This window comes from Dendropsophus ebraccatus, chromosome 5 (genome assembly GCF_027789765.1).
Source record: "Dendropsophus ebraccatus isolate aDenEbr1 chromosome 5, aDenEbr1.pat, whole genome shotgun sequence".
Taxonomy (NCBI): Eukaryota; Metazoa; Chordata; class Amphibia; order Anura; family Hylidae; genus Dendropsophus; species Dendropsophus ebraccatus.
In genome coordinates this window covers 107,848,770-107,875,215 of record NC_091458.1, presented here as the reverse complement: position 1 = coordinate 107,875,215, position 26,446 = coordinate 107,848,770, and the positions used below count along the sequence as shown (strand labels likewise).

Sequence of the window (26,446 nt, the reverse complement as noted above, 5' to 3'; positions counted from 1 at the left end):
ACCAAAATCATTGCTAAAAAAATGCAGGATTTACTGGATACAGGAGTGGAATTTAATATTTTAAGTCATAAACAACGTACTTATCTGTTTCCCTCTTTTCCAGTGACCCCAATTTTCCACGCATTACCCAAAACCCACAAAAATGTTTTTCCCCCACCACTGCGCCCTATTGTTTCTGGCATTAATTCTTTGCTGGAGAGACTTTGTGTTTGGTTAGACAATTTATTGCAACCATTGGCAGTCCGGACCATGGGGTATGTTCGAGATAGTAAGAGCTTGTTGGCCAACATCGAAACTCTTCCAATTCTTAATAATGTATCCTGGCTTTCGTGTGATGTAGTTGCTCTATACTCGAACATACCCCATGATGCCGCTGTCACTGCCTTGGCCTTTCATTTGCGAAAATATAGTAACTACAGCAATGATCTGTGTGAATTTATACTAAAAGTTACTGTGTTTTTGCTGGCCAACAATTTCTTTCAGTTCGGGGATGATTTCTTTTTGCAGATCCTAGGTTGTCCCATGGGGGCGTCCTTTTCACCTTCTTTGGCAAATTTGTTTATGGCCTATTGGGAGGAGACTTGTCTATGTGGCGCCCATAACCCCTTTGTTGGTCAGGTGGCATGGTATGGGCGCTACATAGACGACCTCCTCTTGATATGGCGTGGTTCACATGAGGAGGCTGTTAGTTTTGTGCGTTTTATTAATGATAACACTTTGGGTTTAAGTTTTACTTTCCAGTTTGAACCTGTGTCTATTTCTTTTCTAGATGTTACATTAAGGTTTGTAGAGGGGAAAATACACTCTGACCTGTATAGAAAACCGAGTGCAGGCAACAGCATACTTCATGCCACAAGTAGCCACCCATCACACGTAACCAGAAACCTACCTATAGGAGAGTTTATTCGTCTTATGCGAAACTGCTCAGATAGGGACGTATACATACATCAGGCAGAACAACTTACCCACCGTCTTCTACTTAGAGGATATAGACTACATGTAGTTAATAGAGCCAGAGAAATAGCAGAAAAGAAGGACCGCTTGTTCCATTTGCAAGATAGACAACATACATCAGATCGTAATGTGAATAGTAACCTGAACCTGAATCTGCAAGATAGACAACATACATCAGATCGTAATGTGAATAGTAACCTGAACAGCAGCCGCGATACTCGGGGTCGCAATACGAATAGTCTTCCATTTAATCAGCCCTCTCAAAACCCTATAGTTTTTTCCACCAGATATAGTCCACAATTTCAGGATATCTGTAAAATAGTGAATAAGTATTTACCATTACTATATCAGGATAAGAAATGTGAATCGGCTCTTGAAGTGGGCATAAAATGTGTGGCACGACGTGGAGTAACCTTGGGGAATTTGTTGGCACCTAGCAATATTTCCTTCGGTGCCCCGAGGAGAAATACTCAAAATTGGCTTGCTGTTCAAGGATTTTTTAAATGTGCGGTACCGCGATGTGGCCTTTGCCAATATACAGAAAAATGTCATGCGATAACCTCATGCAGTTCAGGCCGTAATTACACCATAAGGTCTTTTATCAATTGTAATACCACCCATGTGGTGTATGTTGCACGATGTCTCTCCTGCGACATACAGTACGTGGGCTCCAGTTCGAGGAAATTAAAAATCCGGATTGGAGAACACCTGACAGATATCAGAGCACATACCTTTGGGAATTCCACTAGATCTCTGTCAGGTTTATCCAAACATTTCGTAGAATGTCATTCTGGTAACACTAGTAGTCTCCGTATTAGTGCGATTGAAAGGGTTAATCAACCCAGTAGGGGCGGAAATTGGATAGCCCTTTTACGCAAACGAGAAGCTCTGTGGATCCTTCTTTTGGACACAAGGTTTCCAAAGGGTCTGAACTACAAATCGGACCTTTTGTATATCTATTAATTTTCACATTTATAATTATTACCTGTGTACCAACCTAATGTTATACTTATTTTGTATTTTTTGTCAGTTGTTTCATGTATGTTTATATATATTTTTTGCAACCTGAACACATGTACTTTTTATATATATTTATACTCTATGTAAGATAACTATATGATCCATCTGACGTAATCCTTTCCTTCCCTTCCCCTCCCCTCCCCCCCCCTCTCCTTTTCCCTTCCCTTCCATCCCCCTCCTTCTCCCCTCCCTCCCCTCAGAGGGGCGTTCCTCCTCTTTTCCATTTGCATCACATGTGGCAACATAAAAGCCTGTTACTAATGTTTTAACCTTGCCATGATTAAGAGGGAGAACCTCGCAACGCGTCGGCGTTTTTAGCCCACCATTCACTTTTTGTTTTGTTGTTTTTATGTTTTGATGCGTTAAATAAAGAAACTTTCATACTCCAGAAGCTGTGGACACTAAACTTTTTTAGGATGCCTTACGGGTTGCAGCCCGCAATATGCTCTTCCACGTGCTAGAAGATATCACTTGCCAACTGAGTCAACCATTACAGCAATTATAGGTGAGCGGATTTTTCTCTTTTTTCGTTTGTTTCATTCTATTTTTTCAGCATGTTTAATAATTCTGTGGAACTATATCTGCATTTTATCTATTGGAAACACCCTTGTCACGGACTTGTAATAGTACTGTAAAATTATAGTACAATTTTATTTCTCACAGCAGGTGGACTGGGTTATGTTGTAAACACTTTGGTAGAATGACTAACGGCCCTATTACACTAAACGATTATCGGCCGTATTTGGCCAATTTTGGCCGTTACTGACGATAATCGTCTGGTTAATAGCAACGCAATAGCAACGTCAATAGCAACAGGCAACCATCAGCCGGCATGAACGATGTTGGCTGATCTTTGCTGTTGTTTGTCTTTCAACAAACGACCAGGACAGCAACAATCAGCTGCCATCGCTTCGTGGAATAGGAGCATTTGGGGCGTGTCCCACTTGCCCCGAGCACCACTGTGTCCTGCCTGGCCCTCCCCCTCCTGTGTCTTCCAGCACCTCCTGTGTCGCCCAGGTGGCCCAGTTCACCGCCCCCCCGTACCGCCCCTATGCATATTAATATATGCATAGTGGCCTTATCAGCATGCAAGTGCCGGGAAGATGTTCAGTCGGAGATGGGCATCTTCCCGCGCATGCGCAGATCCCCTGGCCATCTGGTGAGGATTCTTCTTCCTGCGTCCCAGACAGCCGGCCGAACTGCGCATGCGCAGGAAGATGCCCGTCTCCTACTGAACCTCTTCCTGGCACTTGCGTGCTCATGAGGCCACTATGCATATATTAGGCGGTACGGGGGGGGGGGGGGGCGGCAAACTGGGCCAGCTGGAAGACACAGGAGGGGCTGGAAGACACAGTGGTGCTCGAGGCAAGTGGGACATGCCCTAAATGCTCTAAAGAACATGATTTGCATAAGGGCATTTAGGCTATTACTCGGCAATGGAGGGGGAGGCAGGTTCTCTGGACCAATCCCTATTGACATCACACTGGTTGGGGGAGTTTAAAGTGTACCTGCTGTCACTACAAATAACTTTTAACATGTCATCAGACATGTATTAATATCCTGGCATCCCATTTATCAACACATACAGCATGACATGACATTTTAGTAGGAAAGGAAGAGAAAGAAGAGGGGGTGGAAGGTAAGAAGTCTGGGGAGGGATTGCCTGTTTTGTCAACAAAAGGGAAACTTGGAATTGCTTCAGGAGAGATTATGGACAAATATTTTAGGTCCCCGGGTATAACTCAGGTTAATCAGCACCAGATAAAAGAAAGGATGGGTAGACAGGAAAGAGAGGCGGAGATGACCAAAAGAGAGGAAGAAGTCTGATCAGGATTTTAAACAAACTAATAAACAACCAGGCAGCACATGTATTTATGTTGTAATTTTTTATATAGAAATAGCTTGTTACATTACCTGTACAATACACTACTTCTATCCAGAATTACATATAATTATATTTATAGAAACTTTAGCATAACAAATAATACAAAAAAAATAGAAATCAAAAAGTGCATGTTTAATTAAAGAGGTATTCCGGCTAAAAAAAAAACACAAAACCTTTTTTTCCCCATTTCTTTAAAAGGGGTTGTACAGGATTACACAATTCATAGCTACTTTCTTGATAACCCCTTCAATAAAGTTGTATACCTTTGTCATATTACTTTATTAAAGGGGACCTGTCACCCTGGGATAATAGGTCAAATCCATCCAACCCCTGGATACAGCCCCACATAGTTACCCCCTCCTGCTGGTCCCGTTGCTGGGAAATTGCTGATGCTCCTCTGTGCGCTCATTATGCTAATGAGCAGAGATAAGTCCAATGCCCAGTGGAGCAGTGATTTCCTATGGGCATCAGACTCATCTCTGCTCATTTCCATAATGAGCACGCAGAGGAGTGGCAGGGGCAATTTCCTGGCGATGGGATTGGGTGGGGTGGATTGGGCCCGTTCTCCCATGTGACATTTTCCCTTTAAAGTTACAGATTGCTAGTGGAACTGCATTGATAGCGATTAGAGATGAGCGAACCTGGAGCATGCTCGAGTCGATCCGAACCCGAACTTTCGCCATTTGATTAGCGGTGGCTGCTGAACTTGGATAAAGCCCTAAGGCTATGTGGAAAACATGGATATACTCATTGGCTGAATCCATGTTTTCCAGACAACCGTAGAGCTTTATCCAAGTTCAGCAGCCCCCGCTAATCAAATACCGAACGTTCGGGTTCGGATCGACTCAAACCCGAACCCGGTTCGTTAATCCTAATTCTAATGCTAACATGCATTAAAATAGACAACAAAGGCACAGTTAATGACAGTGCTGCAGTTCCTGACACAGCCATTGGTGGCAGTAGAGAGGACATCTCTACTGGTCGTCCCTTATTACTGGCACTCAATGTAAAAATGTAAAAAATACCACACACACATATATACTAAGTTACAATACTAAGGTATATAAGGATATTAAATGAAAAGTATTTTTTTTTTCCTGCCAGAATACCCCTTTAAATCTTTAGTCCTTTTCCCCACGACACAGGCAACATGAATCATTTGCAGCATGACTCACAATTGGGCTTTTAATAGAATATGTTCTTCTATACAAATATAATATTATCTGGTAAAGAATATTTGGGATCATTTACAACAGGCATAATTGTAGTGCATTAAAGCAGAATGATTGCCAGCATGCCAATTTGGATATGTTTCATTTTGTGTAAGATTGCTCTTTGGAGGCATACAGGAATATATGTCATCAGGAGTCATAGATATGTACAGTAGGCTCTGATCAACAGTCCAGAAACTACATTATGGATCTGTAAATCTCACATGAAAAAATGAAAGTTGACTGGCAAGCATGAGGCAAACATGGGAACTACATGGGATGGGGGATATATCACATATATCTCCCCCATAGAAACGTATAATAGTATATGTAAATGATAATAATGATATTATGTACTTATATTTTCTCACATTGCTTATGATTCTCTATCAACTAACTTTAGACTGTGTCCACTTGTTCTTCTGTTTAGCTTCTTATAAAAAATTCTTCTTATTCAACCTTGTAAAATATTTAATTTTCTTTTTTGTTGAGTATGTTTTACTATTGTTTGGTTTGTTTTTAGTCCATGTTACCCTCTGCCTGTGGCAGTGGATATCAGGTGATCTAACACAGCAGCTATAGGGGTCTTTAGAAGGTTCCTGAGTGCCATGAAAACCGATGATCCCCCCGCAATTGTTCTGTCAAGCCTAGATGTTGCAGTCACTATTGACCCTGGTAGCTATGTGTCAAATGTTAGCTGTAATATACAGTCAGTACCTGCTAAATATGGCGCAGGCTATGCTCCTGAGCTTACTCCTTGTCAATCCCCCACTTTACTGATGTAAGTGTTAAGGGGTTAAGGAGGTTCAGAAAGTCATGTATTTACTCAAAGGCTGTATATACTTTAAAGAAGTTATGTCATGAAATAAAGTTGGTAAAATTAGATGTGTATTATAGACATATGTATAAAGGATTACAGATGTGTGTTGTTTTTTTTAGTACAGTAGTTTACATGACTGTACTGTTTTTCTCCCCCATGGATTCAATCACTAAGTACTTCCTAGAGATTGAGGTTGAACTAAACATGCCTGACCCACCATAGTGGGTCATAACCTAGGGCAACAGGTTATCAAAACAATCGAGGCACATGGGGATTAGTAAGTATATGCCTCTCAAACAGTACATATTCAAAAATGTTTGTACATTTTAAAGGGAATGTGTCACCTGAATCTTCCTTTACTTATCAGATACTAAAACTAATTTTATTCTAATCTGTATCTATTTTCTGACAGTAATTTATTTTTTATTTCATGTTTTGTGCATTGTTATGGGGGCTGCCATATTGCCTGGGCTGTTCTTAACAGCATTTAGTGACATGCTTTACAGCCTGCCTCATGGACACAGACTACAATAGACAGACTCTGTCCCCTTGAGCTAAATTTGATGTTTAACATAAAAAACATTTTTTTAAACAATAAATCGTTTTCTGATTAAACATTTCCTTTAAATATGTTTAATTTTACACAATGCATTAGTTTAGACCCAGGTTTCTCAATAGCACAACCACATTGAGTGCACCATATCATTATACTGTATCTTAAAGGGGTTATCCAGTGCTACAAAAACATGTCCGCTTTCTTTGAGAGACAACACGACTGTTGTTTCCAGTTTAGGTGCGGTTTGCAAAAAAGCTCCATTCCCTTCAATTGAACTGAGCAACAAAACCCCACCCAAGCTGGAGACAAGAGTGGGGCTGTCTCTGGAAGAAAGTGGCCATGTTTTTGTAGCGCTGGATAACCCCTTTAATGACACACACAGATGCTCCCTTTTAAACTGACTGACCCATAGACAGTCAAATCAATATTGAGAAAAATGGTCAATTTTCTAAGCATTTACTTTGGGTTACTTAGTTATGTTGTTGTACATATAATAATTATTAATGATTACATATACATTTATATAGTAAATGTAACATTTTTCTTCTTCTTCCCTTTACAGTAAATTATGATGAAATAGAAATGGTTGCTGAATTTTATTACAATTCTAATAAAATGCATAACTAACTGGCCTTGTCTATAAAAAGGGTATTGAACTGTGTGACATGGACTAAGTCTTTGCGCCACCAAACAGCCTTCTAAACACGGGTACGTGAAGCCTTAGGTGTTGAGGCTGTGGAATGATAGGGCAGCCATGGTGGAAACCCAATGGTAGCTAAAGCATAGCACTGACACTACAGTAAATTAATGCAACCAACACTCAAGACCGTATAGAGACACGGAGGCCCAGATTTATCTGATAGAAATTGGTTGCATTTCTGTCTCAGAAAGATATCAACCAATCACAACCCATTCTAAAAAATAAAATAAATAAAATAAAAATAAAATCTTGTGTCTGCTTGATAAATCCTAATCTTTTTATTAAACTTGCACTAGGCTAAGCAAGGGAATCTGGCAGTTGTTGGTTGATGTTCATATTACCTTATCCAAAATGAAAAGCCTGAAAAGTGCAGTTTTACTGCAAAAAAAAATCTAAAATTTTTAACAAAAATGTGCATTTTCACCACAAATATACCAAGTTTTATTCAACCTTAAAGGGGTACTCCAATTAAAACCTACTTGTCCCCTATCCACAAGGTAAGGAGACAAGTAAGAGATAACGGAGGGTCCGACCTCCATGCCACCCAGCTGTTTTGTTTTGAAAACAGACTTGGGTCGGCATGTGACCCACAGCTCTATTCATTCTCTATGGAGCCACTGGAGAGAGCCATGTACAGCACTCGACTCTTTAAGGTGGCCCCATAGAGAATGAATTAAGCCATGGGTCATGTACCGACCCGAGACTGTATTCAAAGCAAAGGAGCTGGGGGGCATGGAGGTCTGATCTCCTCCGCAATTTCTTACTTGTCCCCTATCCTTTGGATAGGGGACAAGTAAGTTTTAATCAGAGAACCCCTTTAAAGTAGATTTTATACCTTTACAGCATCAGAATGGTGTCAGACACTGGTGTATTTTAAAGGGTGAACAAGGTCGAATTTATTTGGAATTTTTTTTAGTTTTTTTGCCATCTGTCTTTTGCCTATTATGGTGACTACACACAACAGTTACTAAACTAAGTGGAGCAAACATCTACAGATATTCTTCCTATAGGCATGTCTCCACTACAATCACATGCTAACACAGGACAGCTGCCATAGCCCCCTGATGTAATCTTAACATAATGTAGCTGTTCCATACATATAAAGGTGCACTTTATTCTTGTGTACTGTATGCAAAAAATATGTAGTATCAAACAGGATGAACATATAAACCTTATACACAAGATGGCCTGTACACAAGGCAGGTCCCTCTATACAGAAAGGTGTGCGTTTAGTCCTCTGTTTTAGTTGTCAGATGATTGTGTTTTCCAAGGCAATTGTCACACATGCCCATACTGCTTCGATAATACAGTAGTAGTCTCTCTGAACAGTGTATGTTTTAGATTTCTATAGTTGGAATAACAATGCCTCTGAAGATCAGAAACGATCTAATGATGTTCTAAACAAGAACGTGGTCCAATATGGAGCACTCACTGGATTCACTAATAAGTCATTTGTTGATTATTCCTATTATTTTTATTATTGTTGGACATCGCTGTTGGTTATCAATCAATTTGAATATCCACAGTCAAAAGTCTCAGGAAACTCTTTTATTTCAGAAAGCAAAGGGGCAAATGACATATCTGAATACCCCAGGAATGGTTGAGTCAATTTTTTAGGCTATGTCCAGAACATGGCCGCCCTAACAGGAAGAAGCTCATGTAGCTTATATGAGGAGACCAGAATTGTCCCAGATATTGGTTGCTACAATCAGATTTGCAGTATCTCTTGTGGTTCCACAGTTCTCAACACAAAAAGTTGCAATGACCAAAGAGAACATTTCCTGAAGCTGAACACAAAGCAACCTTTTGTGTTGAGACAATTCTGCCACATGACCACCTTCCCATTGCACTAGATCCAAAATGGTGGCTTTCCAGACAGTGGCAATCCTCTGGACACAGCCTAAAACATAGGTCTCCTTTCTCTTTACTTGCTGGGGTATTCAGTCATGTCATTTTCCCTTTCTTTTACAAAATTAAAAAGGGTGCCCTGAGGCTTTTCATTCACAATGTAGATATATAGGAACTTGTTAAATTCAATCTAAATAATAATAATAATAATATTTGTTAGCTAATATGCTTCCCTTTCCACATGTTAAGAATATGCCCCTTATTTGTTTATAAGGCGATATAAAATCTGGAAACTTCTGGTTTGTAACCAGTTTCGGGGAAATGTATGGTATTTAATAAAAGATGGCTCCACTTTTGAAATAGACGTCAACATCCAGACCAATTGGTCACTGCACTTTCCACTGTTGGTATGAGGCAAAAACATGGACTTAAGAGTAAGAACATTCCAGTGTGAACATGTTTTGAGAACACAGGATGTTAGTTTTCTGTTCCACCAGTTTTCAGTTCTTCCTCGAGCTGCTTCTAGATTCTTCAGATTATTCTAGTACTGGACACCGAGATTTGATGTTCAGAGCTTGACACCAATAAATAGAATGTGTGTCTTAAACAACATCACCAGAACAAGCAATTACTTGCTCCAGAATGCTATGTACATTAACTTCTGCATGTCCAAACCCATCTCTTTCATCTGCACCAAACAGAATGAACCCAATTCCTTTCTGGTGATGTAGCAGAGGTTCGCTGTAAAATGTTGAACTACAGGCTTGCTACCTGTGATTCTACTTGTTACGTCTCAGAGAGACTGTTAGTTCTCCTTGGGGCAATCTGCTTTTGTAATCCCAGGGACCCCTGATGCTGGGAGTAAGTAGGCAGAATCAAAGCATTGGACTGATCTTTGTGTAAAGTGCTTGTTGCTGCCACCTAGTAAAGAAAATAAATGTAAAACAATTTTCAGTAGTGAACTGGCATGGATAAGACAATGGTGAAACATATACAGAAAGGTTTACATGGCTTATAAACGAATGGGAAGATTGGCACAGTATGTTGCTAGGAAAGCTTAAATGTTCCACTTTAATTTCAACCTAAGAATAACCTGTTTCCTTGACAACTCATGCATTAGCTTCTGCTTACGTAAGTTCACAGTCCTCGCCACTCTTGCAATTAAATGAAGAGGTTGGACTGGTTCTTTTTCAGATCAAGTAGAACATTTAGCTTAGATCTGTATTACAACCAAGCCTTTTATTTATAGTAGTTAAAGGGGTCGGCCACTTTATAGTAAAATAGTTCAGTGTACAGTATTAGTAACTGTACTCACAGCCATTACTGACAGCAGCTCCCTGTGTACCGCATAGAGCTAAAATCAGACTTCCCTCCTCCAGGTTGTGCTGTCCTGCTCTGTCATGAGGCAGTCCATAAGATGGCCGACATGGAGGAGCATATGATCATGCCCGCCAGTATCCACGATAGGCATATACAGGCTCAATGTTACTTGTGGGTGGGGCATGGTCACATGCTCCTCCATGTCAGCCATCTTATAGACAGACTCACCACAGAGCAGGGCAGCACAGCCTGGGAAAGGAGAGCTGATATTAGCTCTATGAGGTACACAGGGAGCTGCTGTCAGTATATACAGTAAGTACACTTAATAATACTGTATACTGAACTATTTTACTATAAAGTGGCCAACCCCTTTAAAGTGAAATCTGGAATTACGTTTCCATTGGTTAATTGATATTAAAGAACAAGAATATTAATTTAGTGAAGCTGTCTAATAAAACCTACCTGGACAAACTGCTGCTGTGGCTGCTGAACTTGCATAGGTGGGATATTCTGCTGTTGGGTTGTAAAGCCAGGATGTAAGATTGCTTGACCCATTAACACTATAGGGCCATTGTTGACAGAAGTCTGCACTTCCAAATTTCTTAATATTTGTGGGCTTTGCAAATATCTGCTGCAGAAAAGAGGAAATAGTATTGAGATTTTTGTTTCTAAAGAGAAATACTTTCTTGGGTGTAAGGTTTACTAAATCATTGCTGGATCATTAAAGTGACTCTGTACCAACTATCTGACACCCCCCCCCCCCCCCAAACTGCTTGTACCTTCAGGTAGCTGCTTTTAACCCTTAGAGGACCCGGCCAATTTTAATTTTTGCATTTTTTTTTCTCTTTGTGTTTAAAAGGCCATAACACATGCATTTTTCCACCTAGAAACCCACATGAACCCTTATTTTTTGCGCCACTAATTGTACTTTGTAATGACAGGCTGAATTTTTGCATAAAGTACACTGCAAAACCAAAAAAAAATTCAAAGTGTGGTGAAATTAAAAAAAAAAAAAAACGCATTTCTTTTATTTGGGGGGTTTGTGTTTTTACGCCGTTTGCCCTGGGGTAAAACTGACTTGTTATGCATGTTCCTCAAGTTGTTACGATTAAAACGATATATAACATGTATAACTTTTATTGTATCTGATGGCCTGTAAAAAAATCAAACCATTGTTAACAAATATACGTTCCTTAAAATCGCTCCATTCCCAGGCTTATAGCGCTTTTATCCTTTGGTCTATGGGGCTGTGTCAGGTGTCATTTTTTGCGCCATGATGTTAACTTTCTATCAGTACCTTGATTGCGCATATGCGACTTTTTGATTGCTTTTTATTAAAATTTTTCTGGATTTGATGCGACCAAAAATGTGTAATTTTGCACTTTGGGATTTTTTTGCGCTTACGCCGTTAACTGTGCGAGATGAGGAATGTGATTAATTAATAGTTCGGGCGATTACGCACGCGGCGATAGCAAACATGTTTATTTGTTTATTTATTTGTTTATTTTTATTTATAACCTGGGAAAAGAGGGGTGATTCTGACTTTTATTAGGGTAGAGGGCTTTTTACTTATAACATCACTTTTATTTTTACTTTTACACATATACTAGAAGCTCCCCTGGGGGACTTCTAGTATATACACTTTGATCTCTCATTGAGATCTTTTCTGTATAGTTATACAGCAAAGATCAATGAGATTGGCACTCGTTTGCTTTCGGCTGCTGCAGCTGAAAACAAACGAGTGCCGAGCCGGGGACGGCACCATCCTTAAACGGTCCCCGGCCGGCATCAGACAAGGAGATCGCTCCTCCGGGAGCGATCTCCCCACTATACCACCACGGATCATCTGCAGCCGGTAATCGGAGGCAGCTGTCATCTTTGACAGCTGCCTCCGATTACCTGATTAGCAGGCACGGCGATCGGACCGTGTCTGCTAATAGCCGTGATCCCGGGCTACATGAGGCACCCGGGATCGCGGCGGTTCAGAGTGCGGCCGCCGCGCGGCCCCGCTCTGAGCGCGGGGAGGCGGCCCTGGACGTACGGGTACGTCCAGGGTCGCCTAAGGGTTAATCCAAGGGGTCCTGGGGTCCATTCGGCAGGTGATGCAGTTATTGTAATAAAAAACAACTTTTAAACTGGCAGCCCCAACGGTCCGGGCTTACATTGCATATGTATTAGGTTGGCACCCCTTCTCTGTAACCTCCTCCCCACCCTCCTCATCATTAGGAATGCTCCAGGCAGATTGCCTCCTATTCATCAGCTGTGTCAGCCCGGCACATGGGCTGGATTGTTAGGCACATGTTCAGCATGGAGAAAATGTTCCAGTGGTATTCCTAATGATGAAGAGGGTGGGGAGGAGGGACGGAGGGGTGGTGCAAAGTTAGTGCACAGATACTCCTGTTTGGCACGGGCTGCAATTTTAAAATTAGTTTTTTAGGACAATAACTGCATCACCTGCCAAACGGACCCCAGATTAAAAGCAGATATCTGAAGGTACAAGTGGTTTGGGGGTGGGGGCGTCAGATTGTGGGTACAAAGCCGCTTTAAATGAAATTATATAGGGATTATCTCAAGATCAAACACTTCCCCCTGTCCACAGGATAGAGAATAACTAGGTGATGGATGAGGGGATTACCACTGGAACCTCTTATAGACCTATGAATGGAAAAAAAATGTCCCAGTGGATAGAAGATACATTTTGTTCTTGGCGTAACCACTTTAAATGTGACCCCCCCCAGATTAGAGACACCTAAATATGCTACTCTGAAAAAATAAAAAGGCTGGTGTGTGTGTGTGTGATACTCTTCAGAATGTGGAGAACTTAGTTGGGAGAGCTGATAGTGGTTGGAGTAGAGGCATGGTCTTATGTGTGTGGTGCGTGCTAGACACTCACCCTGTACTTCTGCTAACTTTATCGTCATACAATATGCAACTGTACATCTTGTTCTGTCGTAATGGTCTGGTAACCATGTATTTAAGATCTCCACTGACAATATGCCTTGTGAAATGTGAATGATAATTCTGCTATTGTTTGCAAACCCCAAAAATAAAGGCTTAGAAAAATTACACTGTTACAGTAAACAGGCATCATGCCTATCAAAAGTGACCTTTACTTTTAGGTCAATTCACAAAGCATTCACTACAAATGTTCTATTACTACCTGAAACAAATTCCAAGCACCACGCACCTTATAAGAAACTGCAAACAACAATACTCAAAATCTGGTCATCTGATTAAGTTTGCAAATTTTTTAAAAATTACACGTTAATATACATACTTAGGCCATGTTCACACAAAATATGTTTTGTATAAATCACCCCAGTAGTTGCAATTTGCAACAACGGCCGTGATTTATACAAAACATAAGTTATATGTGCATGAATGGAATCCCGGTCAGAGCATATACACATAGTATATGCTCTGGCCAGGATTCTAACCGGCCGCACGAAAAACTGACATGCAGTGAATTGGGAGTGAATTGGGATGTGGGTGCACACTGATGCGCCTGCATCCCAATTAATCAGAAATTAAAATCATCCGGCCGGATGATCTTCTTTGACACCGGCTGTTCTGTGACTGGGCCAGGTCACATAATGGCCGGTGTCTTACGCAATGTGAACATGGCCTTAGAGTTATTTAATTTGTGCAGTGAATGTTCTATATTTGGCTTGGTTTTTATACCAAGGCTCCCCCAATATAAAAGCAATCTGTAACTTTCTAATGTTAAATCACTAACTACCATGGGCTCAGAATGTACAATACACATGTTTTCTCAGTGGTATATTTCCAGAGTCTATTGTATATAAAGAATGGCTGCCACTAGTTTTTAATAAAGGAACATTAAGTAGGCTCTACAGAAGAGGCATTTGGCCAGCAAAATGTCCCCTCTAGTGTGTTTCCACTTTTTGCAGAGAAAAATAACACAAGACAGCTAAAACACTGTGGGAAAATTTAGGATTTGTTGAGCCTGAAAGACTAATGGTGGTATTAGACAACCCAATATTTCATAGCAAGGGAGCCCTGTCCTGTGAGGTTAGCGCTTGCTTTCTCCTCATTCCCTGCTCGCTGTTTATACAATTACACGCACCAACAGCAAGCGGGGGGCTGCGGTGAGGTTGGTGGGACTGTCCAGGTGGCCCGTAGGAGACAATGGCGGTCTGCTGCCACCACCCCTATTAAACAGAGTGACGACCAGCAGACCGTCACTGTCGTTATCAGGATTTTAGGTCAAGCATTAAATCAATCAATGTGCTTGTTGGCTGATCGTTAATTTAAAGTGTGACCTATTACACGAAATGGCCAGAACGGCCATTAATCAGCCAAGTATGTGCAATAATTCCTTTGTGTAATAGTACCGTTACTCTTAATGGCAAAATTACAATAGTTTATCCTTGATAATTTAGCATTATATAAATTGCATGGCAGTTTGAAAGAATAAAGAGGTCTTGGAATATTCCTAAAAACATATGCTTACTAATGCAACATTTAAAAGAACATAACATTTTTTTCTACTTTGGTGATTAGTCTTGCCACATACTGTGAAATATGACCACTATCTGACGATCTTCTTGCACTGCATGGGCTTGGCATCATTGGCTGGATAGGTTGACTGAGGAGTAGCCTAAAAATTAGAAATAAATCATAAATCATAATTTTAACTTATTCGCTCAGTATATAAGTACAGTACAGTAGAACTATTGAAGAAGTGTTCTGTGGTTACAGCTCAAGACTTTTTTGTCCCCTTGGTATTCCCCTTTGCATATTGTCTTTCATGCCTTCTAGGTGTCCATCTTTTAGTTCATTCTTATAAAGTGGAGCAGAGACTTAAGGCTGTATTACGTAGCACACCATGTTAGTGAGAGACCATCTGCTACAGTCCTCGCTTACGGAGTCTATTACACGGCTCAATAATCATACGGCCAGGGCTGCACAAACTACCATTGAGCCTTGTAAGGGCTCTGTGTCACTACGTCAGCCTGTGTAAAAGGGTCCTTAGAGTAAAATGGCAGTGGGGGGGTTGTCTTGACTTCATGGGAATTGTAGTTTAGTCAAAAGCTTTGGCTGTCCAGACATCATGGGAATTAGGCCTCATTCACATGTCCAGTGTTTTTCACGGAGCGTGATTTTATCCACTCTGTGAAAAACACTGAAGGTCTGTTGATTGCATCCATTTGCATGCACTGGCTTGGGAGTGAGGGAGATGGGAGCCAGGAGCGGTGGAGATACGAGCCAGGAGCAGGAGAGATGGGAGCCGGGAGTGGGTGACAGGAGTGGAGGAGATGAGAGCCGGGAGCAGGTCACAGGAGTGGGGACATGAGAGTCGGTAGCGATGAAAGGAGCAGGGGGAGGCATCCGTGCCACCATCCGCACTATGATCTGTCCTACTTTTTTGCGGCAAGGATCACGGCACTGATGACGGCACGCATGGTGTGAATAAACACATAGGATTTCATGGGCCCTAAAATTGTTTGTGGTCACGGATTTTACAGGACATGTGAATAAGGCCTTATAGTTTTGCAACAGCTGAAGGGGCCGTAAGTTTCCCACCACTGCTTTAGCTTCTTTGGGATTCTTTTACATAGCTGATGTTTTGATCAATTGTTGCTCAATTATCATTATTATAAATAATTTTTATGAAAGAAGGGTGAGCAAAAAAATGAACATTTTTTATTTATTTATTTATTTTTTGATGCGGTAAAAAAGAATTTTTATTCTGCAGCTTGGTTATATATAACAAGGACATATGTAAGTACCAAATACCAAATACATAACACTTTTTCTAAAAAATGGGAATTATATATTTTTAATTATTTATTTTAGCGTGTGTGTGCGGGGGGTGGGGGGGCGGCGTGTACATTTAGTTTTACTTTAGTTTCACTTTTACAGACCCACTACAATGCAGTACTGCTCTGTGTATTCTCTGTGTAACACTGATCTCTGTGCTCAGTGTTATTCCTGGCAATGCTTCTGTAGCAGAGTCTGATCAGCCTCCACAGCCAGTAGACTGGAGGTTTTGCAGCCTTTAAAAGAGAACTATGGGGCTTTTTTTTTCCAAAAGGGACAGGGATGGGATGTGTGTTGTTCTTATTTTTGTTTTATTACACTAAAAGTTCAATAAATTGACTGACTGGGGGGGGGGGAAACAAATCCTAAGTCCAATGAAATAGAAATCGAGGCAGGCAGGGGGGTGCTTGAAGGCGGGGGAAGTTAACAAACAATGTTAACTTACACATTCCTTTGCCTCTGTATCGCTGCTTATGGATCCCGCTAACGGCCGCCGGCTGTCATTTTCAGTTGAAATGCGGGTAAGTCATGTACCCACCTCATCCAGCTGCAACTTCATGGCCCAGCTGAACAATTGCCCGCTCAGCCATTCAGTGATCAGGGTGGGCAATCGATCACCCGCCTATGTGGCGTTGAAGCTGGAAGAGCTGCTGGTGGCCGACGGCTGTTGGGAACTTGTGGTGACGCTACGGGGACAAGTAAGAATACTTTATTATGTTCCAGCACCCCCCTGGCTTCCTGAATTTTTTTATTTTTTATTTCATAGGACTTCTTTAATATAAATATCTAATACATCAGAAGTTAAACAGTTAAGGCATTTTCAGACCTCTAGTACTTTTGAAAGCATTTTACACCACGGAAAGAATTTCAGAATAAAGTATGATAATGCACAAAATACAGTATATTGTGATATGAATATTCTTACCTGAGCTGTCTGTCATGACTGAAATCTGGAGCTCTGTGATTCTGGGTGTTATCCTGCTGCACACCAGCAGAGGGTGCTGTATTTATATTTTGTGACAATGCTGTGGGAGCATTGAGTGGTGAGGTAGGGATTATACTAATTGAGTGAGCACTGCTTGATATTCCTGACACGCTTCCCAGTGGTTTCTGTCCCTAAAACACATGCCAATATGATAACATTGTAATAGTAGATTACAAACAATCATACAATCTATGGTACTTTTATTCTGCAATTGTTATAGGGTATGCCTTTTGCAGACAGCAAATTTTATGTTTTGAGCGTCTTTTAGCAATAATTAATAATTAGCAAAATTAATAATAATAACAGCTGGTCCCTGGAGACCTTAGGGACCAGCTGTAATGTGGTGGAATCTGGCAGTAGGTGTTAATTTCTTTTGCAGACCCACAATAGCAAAAATGAATAGACACAAGTGTCCAGATTCAGCAACTTCTCTGAACCCAAACTTTTAGCATTTGACTTCTTGCAGCTGGAGAAGTTGGGTGCCACCATAAGGAGTCCTAGAAAACATGGATACAGCCTTATGGCTGTATTCATGTTGTCCTGGAAGCCCTAGGACGGCGTTCAATTTCTTTAGATGCCCCCTCTCGTCCACAAATTAACATCCAAAAAGCTGGCAGCAGTTTTTCTAGGTGTTTTTTTTTCTTTACAAGTCATGTGATTCCGGCATTTCTATTGATGAACTGGGGAAGAAACACCAGAAAAACGCTAATATGCATATAGACACAACACTTCTTTGCTATTTTTTTATGTAAACACCAAACGCATAGCCTACTGTGAGTCTAAAAAATGGCAAAACAGCAGAAAAATACTGAAATGCCCAGAAAAAAACACCAAACACAAAAACATCATGTGGGTATGGCATTTCATATCTCCCCATTGACTCTCAGCAAACATCTGGCCACAGTGTTTTTAAGAAGAAAAAAAAAAGCCAGGCCCCAATTTGGGCGTTTAGGGTGAAAGTTCATCCTAAGAAAAGGGACATATTTGTGAGGGCTATTCCGAATGTATTGTTAATGTAATGTGGTTAAATAACAAAATTCTGAAGGAAATCCAAAGTCTTTTGATTAAATCAAATGTATAATAAAGAACTAATAGAAATGACATGCTACCTTGGAGGACATGACACTGCCATCTCTCATGACAGGTGGTATCAGATTCTGGTTTGAAATTTGAGAGGTTGGCATCTGCCCTGAAGCTGAAGAAGTAGACATCATCTGTTGTTGCTGAGGTATCAGGCCAGACCTCAGGTGCATTTGTTGCTGCTGGGGATCACTCGGTTGTACATTGCTAAGGTTCACAGAGACAATTTGAGGTTGGTAAAACACCTGACAGAAAAATTCAAAGATTGTAATATTTGTTTTAGAACAGAATTAATTATTCATTAAAAAATAGTTTACAAACAATTTTTTTGAGGTAAGACATTTCACAAAGCAGGCTACCTGCGCTTCATCCTGGACAGGTTGCAGCAACATTGTGTTAGTGCAGCCTTGGTTCCTATTTACTTCAATAGGAGCTGAGGCTGCAGTTATGTGGCACCACCACTACAAAGAGCCAACTCCATTTGGCCTCAATTCTAGTATAGAGCGGAGTGCAAACAGCTGATTGGCATGGGTGTCAACTATGGCTATTAATAGTTTTTTTTTCTTGGAAAACCTCTTTTTTCACTTGATGGGGACTATGGATGCTTACCACTGTGAGGCTATGTTCACACCACGGATGAGACCGGGCGTTCCGCGACTGCGGCCGGGTCACGGAACGGCCGGTCTCAGCCCGGATCATCGCCGGATGATCTTTCCTCCGTGGAGCTCTGATGCGGTACGCTCCAGCCGGGATCCCATAGCAAACAATGCTATGTTCCACCCCGCAAATCTACGGCTGTATTTCTGCTGTGAGAACTACGGCCGTAGATTTACGTAGTGTGAACATAGCCTGAAATGGTAAGGACAGGGAAGATGCTTCTTCTTTAGTCTTTGATCATTGGGATACTAGCACACCCTTTCTTGGAATCCAAGAGTCCAATAATGCTTAGGCAAATAAATGGTAGGTCGAGCTAGTTTAAATAGGTGCAGGTGGATCTGGATTGAGTTATACATGGTAAGCCAGTGGTACTGCCTAGGGAACAATCAGTGTTTTCTGGTTAAGGCTATGTTCACATTACATGAACATCCGGCCATTCCGTGTCACGGGTCACGGAACGGCCGGTCTTAGCCCGCATCATCCTGGCCGGTACTTAAGTACCGTCCAGGTGATCTTTCCGGCCGCGGAGCTCTGATGCGCCTGCATCAGAGCTTGCCATAGCACACAGTGAAGCAAGCGGCCGGAGCCGTTCGCTTCACTGTGTGATCAGATAGGTCTTTCTGCGGCCGGAATTCACTGGATTCCGGCCGCAGAAAACTGACCTGTCAGTTATTTGCGGCGCCGCATAGATCCCGGCTGGAGCGTATACGATGTGTGTACGCTCTGGCTGGGATCCCATTGAAAGTAAGGTTATGTTCCACCCCGCAAAACTGCGGCCGTAGTTTTACGTAGTGTGAACATAGCCTAAAGTTGTACACTGCCACTTCAGATAACTTTTCAGGATAAGTTGTCCTGTGTATGTGTATGAGGAGTAGCACTATATCTAACCATTCAATCACTAGTTTATGGCATTTTCCCCTTAGTTACCACCCTGCAAACTCCATCCCTGTGTCTGTTTCCTCTATTCTTAGCATCTGTGTGGATGCAGACTAACCGCTAGTGGGAAGAAGGTGAGGCCTCCTTTGGCGCCTGATTTTTTTTTATGATTTATGCCCGCTTGCAGGTGTAAATCATGATACAAATCTACACCTGCTCCCAAGCAGATTCGTCTCGCAATGCAGGGCCAGTCGACTTTACTAGGAGGTGTTCAGCTCTTAGTAAATCCAGCTGGGGGTATTTTATTTAGGACTGACGTACTACATAAGTGAGAATAGCTACAAATACAAAAGTTCATGCTGTCGCACACATTTTTTACTCAGAAAGTGAACTACAATCTAAAAGTTGCAAAGTTTTGCACAAATTATTAATTGAGCAAAAACTTGGGACTATTTGACACTAAAACACACAATAGTTTTTCAGCTCAGTTAAAATAACGGAGTCTAAAATAACGGACGTTATTTAGCTGTCTGGCCTCACCTTAGTGCAGTGACTAGTTATTATTAGTGACTAGTTATTACTAGTTATTATTCTAGTTTGGGATTACTAATTGGACTTTGGGTGCGGCTTAATTGAAAAGTCCATTGAATTTAATAGTAAAAACGGAGAAAGAACGGTGGAAAAAAAAAAATGTGTGTGAGCAACTAATAAAAAACGTCCGCTGTTTGCAAAAGACGTCTGAAAATAATGATCATATTTATTATTTTGCTGTCCGCTGTAAAAATGTCTGTTATTCAATGCATTGTGTGCATTGCACGTCCGTCTTCCCTTTGACTTCAATGCATTGCCATTGCAGTCAGTTAACCCCCCAAAAAGACAAAAGCATATGCACAAAAAGGTAGCACATCACAAAAATACTTTATTATAACATTATCGAAAATACAAAAAATGCAAAAGATGCCATCCAATCAATTATGCAGGAGTAAAGCAATAAGGGAGACAAACCCCAAACACTACCCTACATTAAAAACACTTAAAATGTCAACATGAGACCTGCCGGTGTTTCAGCAAGGTCTAATCAACCACACTGACCCCGGACTGTATGAACAATGTTAAAGTCTAGCAAAACTGCCTAAGCAGGATCCCCGTGACATATGACATCACCATAATGGTATATACATGAAATGAGAAAATGAAAACGATCCCCATATACAGTCCTAAAAGATATGGAAAGTAGGTCAGAAAGGCAAGAGTCACCCCACACGTTCCGCCGCCCAGCGGCTTCCTCAGGGATGTGGGTAATGAAGTAATGGGCATACTATATATACATATAAAACATGTGAAAACAATCACAGTTTCAATGAGGTATCATACCATGTGCAGGAGAATCCGGCGTCCAGCGGTAGCGGGCGCCATCTTGGAGAAGCTGCGCATGCGCAGTAGGTCCCAATGATGAACACAAGAGGCCAAACTAAAAAAGCTACAAAAATATGGCGACCGTAACCTCTGCGCATGCGCAGTAGGTCCAAAGAGGTAAACATAAGAAGCCAAACTAAAAGAACTACAAAGATATGTCGACCGTAACTGTAGACGGAGGCTCCGCGCCATTATAGGGTAGTCACGCATGCGCATTCATCCTAACAAGTTATCTATTGCGCAAATCATATCCAAAGTGGCTCATATATATATGTTGTCGTGGAACATTGGCGATGACATAAATAAAAAACTGAAAATACCTAAACTATAGAAAGTGCATAAAGTAAATATCCATATAGTGCTAAATTTAAAAATAGTGATAACAATATTATAAATGAACAGATAATGCATGATGACTCAATAGTCCACCACTTAAACATTGTTACATGCACATTACAATTATGTAGTGGGAAATGCTATTATAATAGCAACATCCGCTACCATGGTAGCTAGAGTGGGAAATGCTATAGCAACATCCACTATTAGGTACAATAAAATGCAGGAAATGCTATACAGCAACATCTACTATTACGTGCAGAAAAATAGCCACAGAATCCTGTGCAATGTAATGCGGCGCATTATAAGGTAGCCTATAACCAAAAGGTCCTATCCAATAAAATATAGTATGGCATGTTATAAGATTATACATAACGGCGTATTAGAGGAATATGGCCCCAAAATCATATCCAAAATAGTACAGTATGGCGTATTATGAAGATCTACAATATGGTGCATTATAAAGTAGCCCATAGTCACAAAAACATGTCCATTAAAGTGCCATATGGCATGTTATAGAATAACACACAGTGAAGTCGGCTAGGGTTGAAAAACCCATCACCATAGGACATGATGCCACACAAGACATATCATCATAGGACATAATGCCACACAAGACATATTGTCACATAGACATAAGCCATGTAACGGAAGCGAATAGCGTGTTGGAATGCTGAGGGTCACCCATAATGAGCAGAAAGCTCAGGGATGTTAGAAGTTATGTTAATAGTTTGTACATGGAGGAAGCTACATATAAACAAGAAAACACGGGGCACAAAGCCATACAAAATACACTATACATAAATGTAAACCCAAATTATAACCAAAAATCAAATCGTGTATATTAAGAGATATCCTAGAAATGCATGTACTATAAACTAAAATGCCAGTGAAAAAAAACATCAAGTGAAAAATTATATGAGACCGTGTAAATAATAATAATCATTGGTCCCCAATGGTGATAAAAAACTGTATATGAAATCATTGTCGATCTCCTATGGTGATCAAAAAACTATATATAAAATAACTGCCCACCACAAAAGATAAATACTAACAAAATAAAAAGTGAATAAAAAATATAAATAAAATTATAAACCTACGGACCCGCATGGAGGGATGAATATGCAAACCAGAATAAAAAATTCTGAATGTGCATATGTCTAAGGACAACCATCCCCCATGCGGCATCCGAATGTAAACAATGTAAACAAACAGGCAGGGTTGTGATTTTTGTGTTTTTGTGACTATGCTCTACTTTATAATGCGCCATATTGTAGGTCTTCATAATACGCCATACTGTACTATTTTGGATATGATTTTGGGGCCATATGGCACTTTAATGGACATGTTTTTGTGACTATGGGCTACTTTATAATGCGCCATATTGTAGGTCTTCATAATACGCCATACAGTACTATTTTGGATATGATTTTGGGGCCATATGGCACTTTAATGGACATGTTTTTGTGACTATGGGCTACTTTATAATGCATCATATTGTAGGTCTTCATAATACGCCATACAGTACTATTTTGGATATGATTTTGGGGCCATATTCCTCTAATATGCCGTTATGTATAATCTTATAACATGCCATACTGTATTTTATTGGATAGGACCTTTTGGTTATGGGCTACCTTATAATGCGCCGCATTACATTGCACAGGATTCTGTGGCTATTTTTCTGCACGTAATAGTAGATGTTGCTATAGTATAGCATTTCCTGCATTTTATTGTACCTAATAGTGGATGTTTCTATAGCATTTTCCACTCTAGCTACCATGGTAGCGGATGTTGCTATTATAATAGCATTTCCCACTACATAATTGTAATTTGCATGTAACAATGTGGTGGACTATTGAGTCGTCATGCATTATCTGTTCATTTATAATATTGTTATCACTATTTTTAAATTTAGCACTATATGGATATTGACTTTATGCACTTTCTATAGTTTAGGTATTTTCAGTTTTTTATTTATGTCATCGCCAATGTTCCACGACAACATATATATATGAGCCACTTTGGATATGATTTGCACAATAGATAACTTGTTAGGATGAATGCGCATGCGTGACTACCCTATAATGGCGCGGAGCCTCCGTCTACAGTTACAGTCTCCATATCATTGTAGTTCTTTTAGTTTGGCTTCTTATGTTTACCTCTTTGGACCTACTGCGCATGCTCAGAGGTTACGGTCACCATATTTTTGTAGCTTTTTTAGTTTGGCCTCTTGTGTTCATCATTGGGACCTACTGCGCATGCGCAGCTTCTCCAAGATGGCGCCCGCTACCACTGGACGCCGGATTCTCCTGCACATGGTATGATACCTCATTGAAACTGTGATTGTTTTCACATGTTTTATATGTATATATAGTATGCCCCTTACTTCATTACCTACATCCCTGAGGAAGCCGCTGGGCGGCGGAACGTGTGGGGTGACTCTTGCCTTTCTGACCTACTTTCCATATCTTTTAGGACTGTATATGGGGATCGTTTTCATTTTCTCATTTCATGTATATACCATTATGGTGATGTCATATGTCACGGGGATCCTGCTTAGGCAGTTTTGCTAGACTTTAACATTGTTCATACAGTCCAGGGTCAGTGTGGTTGATTAGACCTTGCTGGAACACCGGCAGGTCTCATGTTGACATTTTAAGTGTTTTTAATGTAGGGTAGTGTTTGGGGTTTGTCTCCCTTATTGCTTTACTCCTGCATAATTGATTGGATGGCATCTTTTGCATTTTTCGTATTTTCGATAATGTTATAATAAAGTATTTTTGTGATGTGCTACCTTTTTGTGCATATGCTTTTGTCTTTTTGGGGGGCTATGTGTTATTTATATGCATCGGTTTAGCACTCCTTAATTATAGCGGTGCCCACTAATTTTGTATATATACTATTGCAGTCAGTTAAATCGCAGCAAAAACTGATGTTTTTTAAATGTCGAAATCGGATGCCTTCTCTCTGTTTTTGACGTTGTGTGAACATAGCCTATGTGAACATGTTGCCATACAACAAGAAAGCAGAAAGGAGTGTGAAGAGACTTACATGTAAATTAGGATCCTGAACCATACTGAGCTGCTCCTGGATCTTTTGTAGCTCTTCCTGCTGCCACCGTATGTTGGCTTGGATATTTAGTCTCCTCTGTTCCAGTTCGTTTTTGATAGTTTGGAACATGCCATGTGCAGAAAACTAATAATGCAAAGCAAAATTTGTGCGTGAGGATTGGCTGTTACAAAAAGACAAAAATATGTAACACTATATAGACAAAACATTCCATATAATAACCCCCAGACATTCCAGATTAGAGGAACACTTCCTTGTTGGTCAGAGTTTAGTTTCTTTTTGTGTAAATTACAGACAAGAGTAGTGCGATATTTCTACTTCATCGCATCTTGTGGCAAAGCAGCCAAAGCCCTGACCTTTTATCTAAAGCTATTGCTTACATTGCCTAAATACCTCATTTATTACCCTTCAGAATATCATGGTAGGGTTAGGTTGACGTTGCCTTTTTGCTATCTGTTTAATAGATCTGTTTTCCCTATGCAAATCCTACTCTGTGGAGGAATGGTCGCAGACGTTCAGGTGGTCCATCAAATCAGCCATGGCTACCCCGCATAGGGAGAACATCTTGAAAATCAGACTACATTGGTATTTTATGCCACAAAAATTGCACCATATCTATCCTTCTTCATCTCCTTTATGTTGGCGCAACTGTGGTAACATTGGCTCCCTATTCCACATTTTGTGGTAATGCCCTTGCCTCACTACATATTGGACATCTGTAAATAACCTGCTATCTAGTGTATTAGGCTGGCAATGTACACTATCTCCGGCACAGGCACTGTTGCTCCTAGACCTCCATGATATCCCTGCTCCTGTCAAAATTTTATTTAGCAAAATTGTTAATATTGCCAGATTAGCTATCACAAGACATTGGAAGTCACCTGCCACACCGACTCTACAAGAAGTTGTTGATAGCATCCAACACTGTTACTCTATGGAAAAACTCATTTCTTATTCCAGAGCTACCGGTAATTCTTTTAAGGCTATTTGGGACGTGTGGGCTAGGAGCAACTATTGCACATCTTAGGCCTCAGCTAAATCGGTAGCGGACGCACCATACCGTATAGTAACCTATCCCTCATGACCATACCTTTTGCTCTATTATACACTATGTTTGAGTATACCTGCTCTCTTGGTTTTATTGTATTTTCTGGTTTATATGTATTATTAGTATTAGCTCATAGAACATGGACACTGTTTGTAGAGCTTTAAACAAACAGCTGATGGACACTATCTGGGCCAAGTGGACTTTATTCTGATTCTCATTTTCGGCATACCAGTAGAGGTTTATCATTGGACTATACCAGAGGACCTCTTCAAGTATCTTTTCACTGAGCCCTCATTGGACAGACTACGCGCATAGACTCAGGTGTGACACAACACCTATGTTCCTTTGCTATCAGCTGGCTCGCTTCTGTATTTTCTTTGTCAATCCATGTTCTTGATGTATCTACTATTCGTATTATTTGTTATACCTGTAAAAAATTGTCGGGAAAAATTCTACAATAAAAAATATTGAAACATTAATAGATCGTTTTTCAAATATTTAATTGCAACGTAAAAAGAAATGTGGTCGACCGCGTTTTTGTGTACACTAAAAAAAATGCATCCTGATGATTGGCATACAACTACATCCATTTTCACCATTGCACCTGTTTTTTTCTCCCATAAAACAGATACTTTAAACAAACAGCAAAAACAGTGAATATAATTCGGTGCTTTACACAAAGTACATTGACATTGAGTATTTGCAAGGTTCCTATAAAGAATACTACTAGGGATGGTCCGAACTGCCGAGGTTCAGGTTCGTATGAGACCGAACGCTCGGCATCAGATTCCCGATGTCTGCCCGCAACGTGCAGCGGGTGGATACAGCGGGAGGACCGCCTGGAAAACTGGGATACAGCCTATGGCTATGGCTGTATC

The 26,446-nt window shown here is 40.6% G+C and overlaps 2 protein-coding genes across 6 annotated transcripts in view; both read right to left on the bottom strand.

The window, feature by feature from the left end:
* RPL31 (ribosomal protein L31) overlaps positions 1-26,446 on the bottom strand; it is a 384,238-nt gene that overhangs the window by 142,279 nt on the left and 215,513 nt on the right. The gene's annotated exons all lie outside the window — the stretch shown is intronic.
* NPAS2 (neuronal PAS domain protein 2) overlaps positions 7,932-26,446 on the bottom strand; it is a 72,623-nt gene continuing 54,108 nt past the window's right edge. For 4 of the 5 annotated variants that reach the window (XM_069970945.1, XM_069970947.1, XM_069970948.1 and 1 more), the window contains 6 exons: positions 24,503-24,646; positions 18,193-18,408; positions 17,024-17,214; positions 14,852-14,935; positions 10,777-10,945; positions 7,932-9,915 (listed from right to left, as the gene is read on the bottom strand). In XM_069970945.1, coding sequence (XP_069827046.1) covers positions 9,781-9,915; positions 10,777-10,945; positions 14,852-14,935; positions 17,024-17,214; positions 18,193-18,408; positions 24,503-24,646 — 939 coding nt within the window. In that variant the 3' untranslated portion in view covers positions 7,932-9,780. The remainder of the gene's footprint in view (positions 9,916-10,776; positions 10,946-14,851; positions 14,936-17,023; positions 17,215-18,192; positions 18,409-24,502; positions 24,647-26,446) is intronic. The other variant, XM_069970946.1, reaches the window with a different exon arrangement.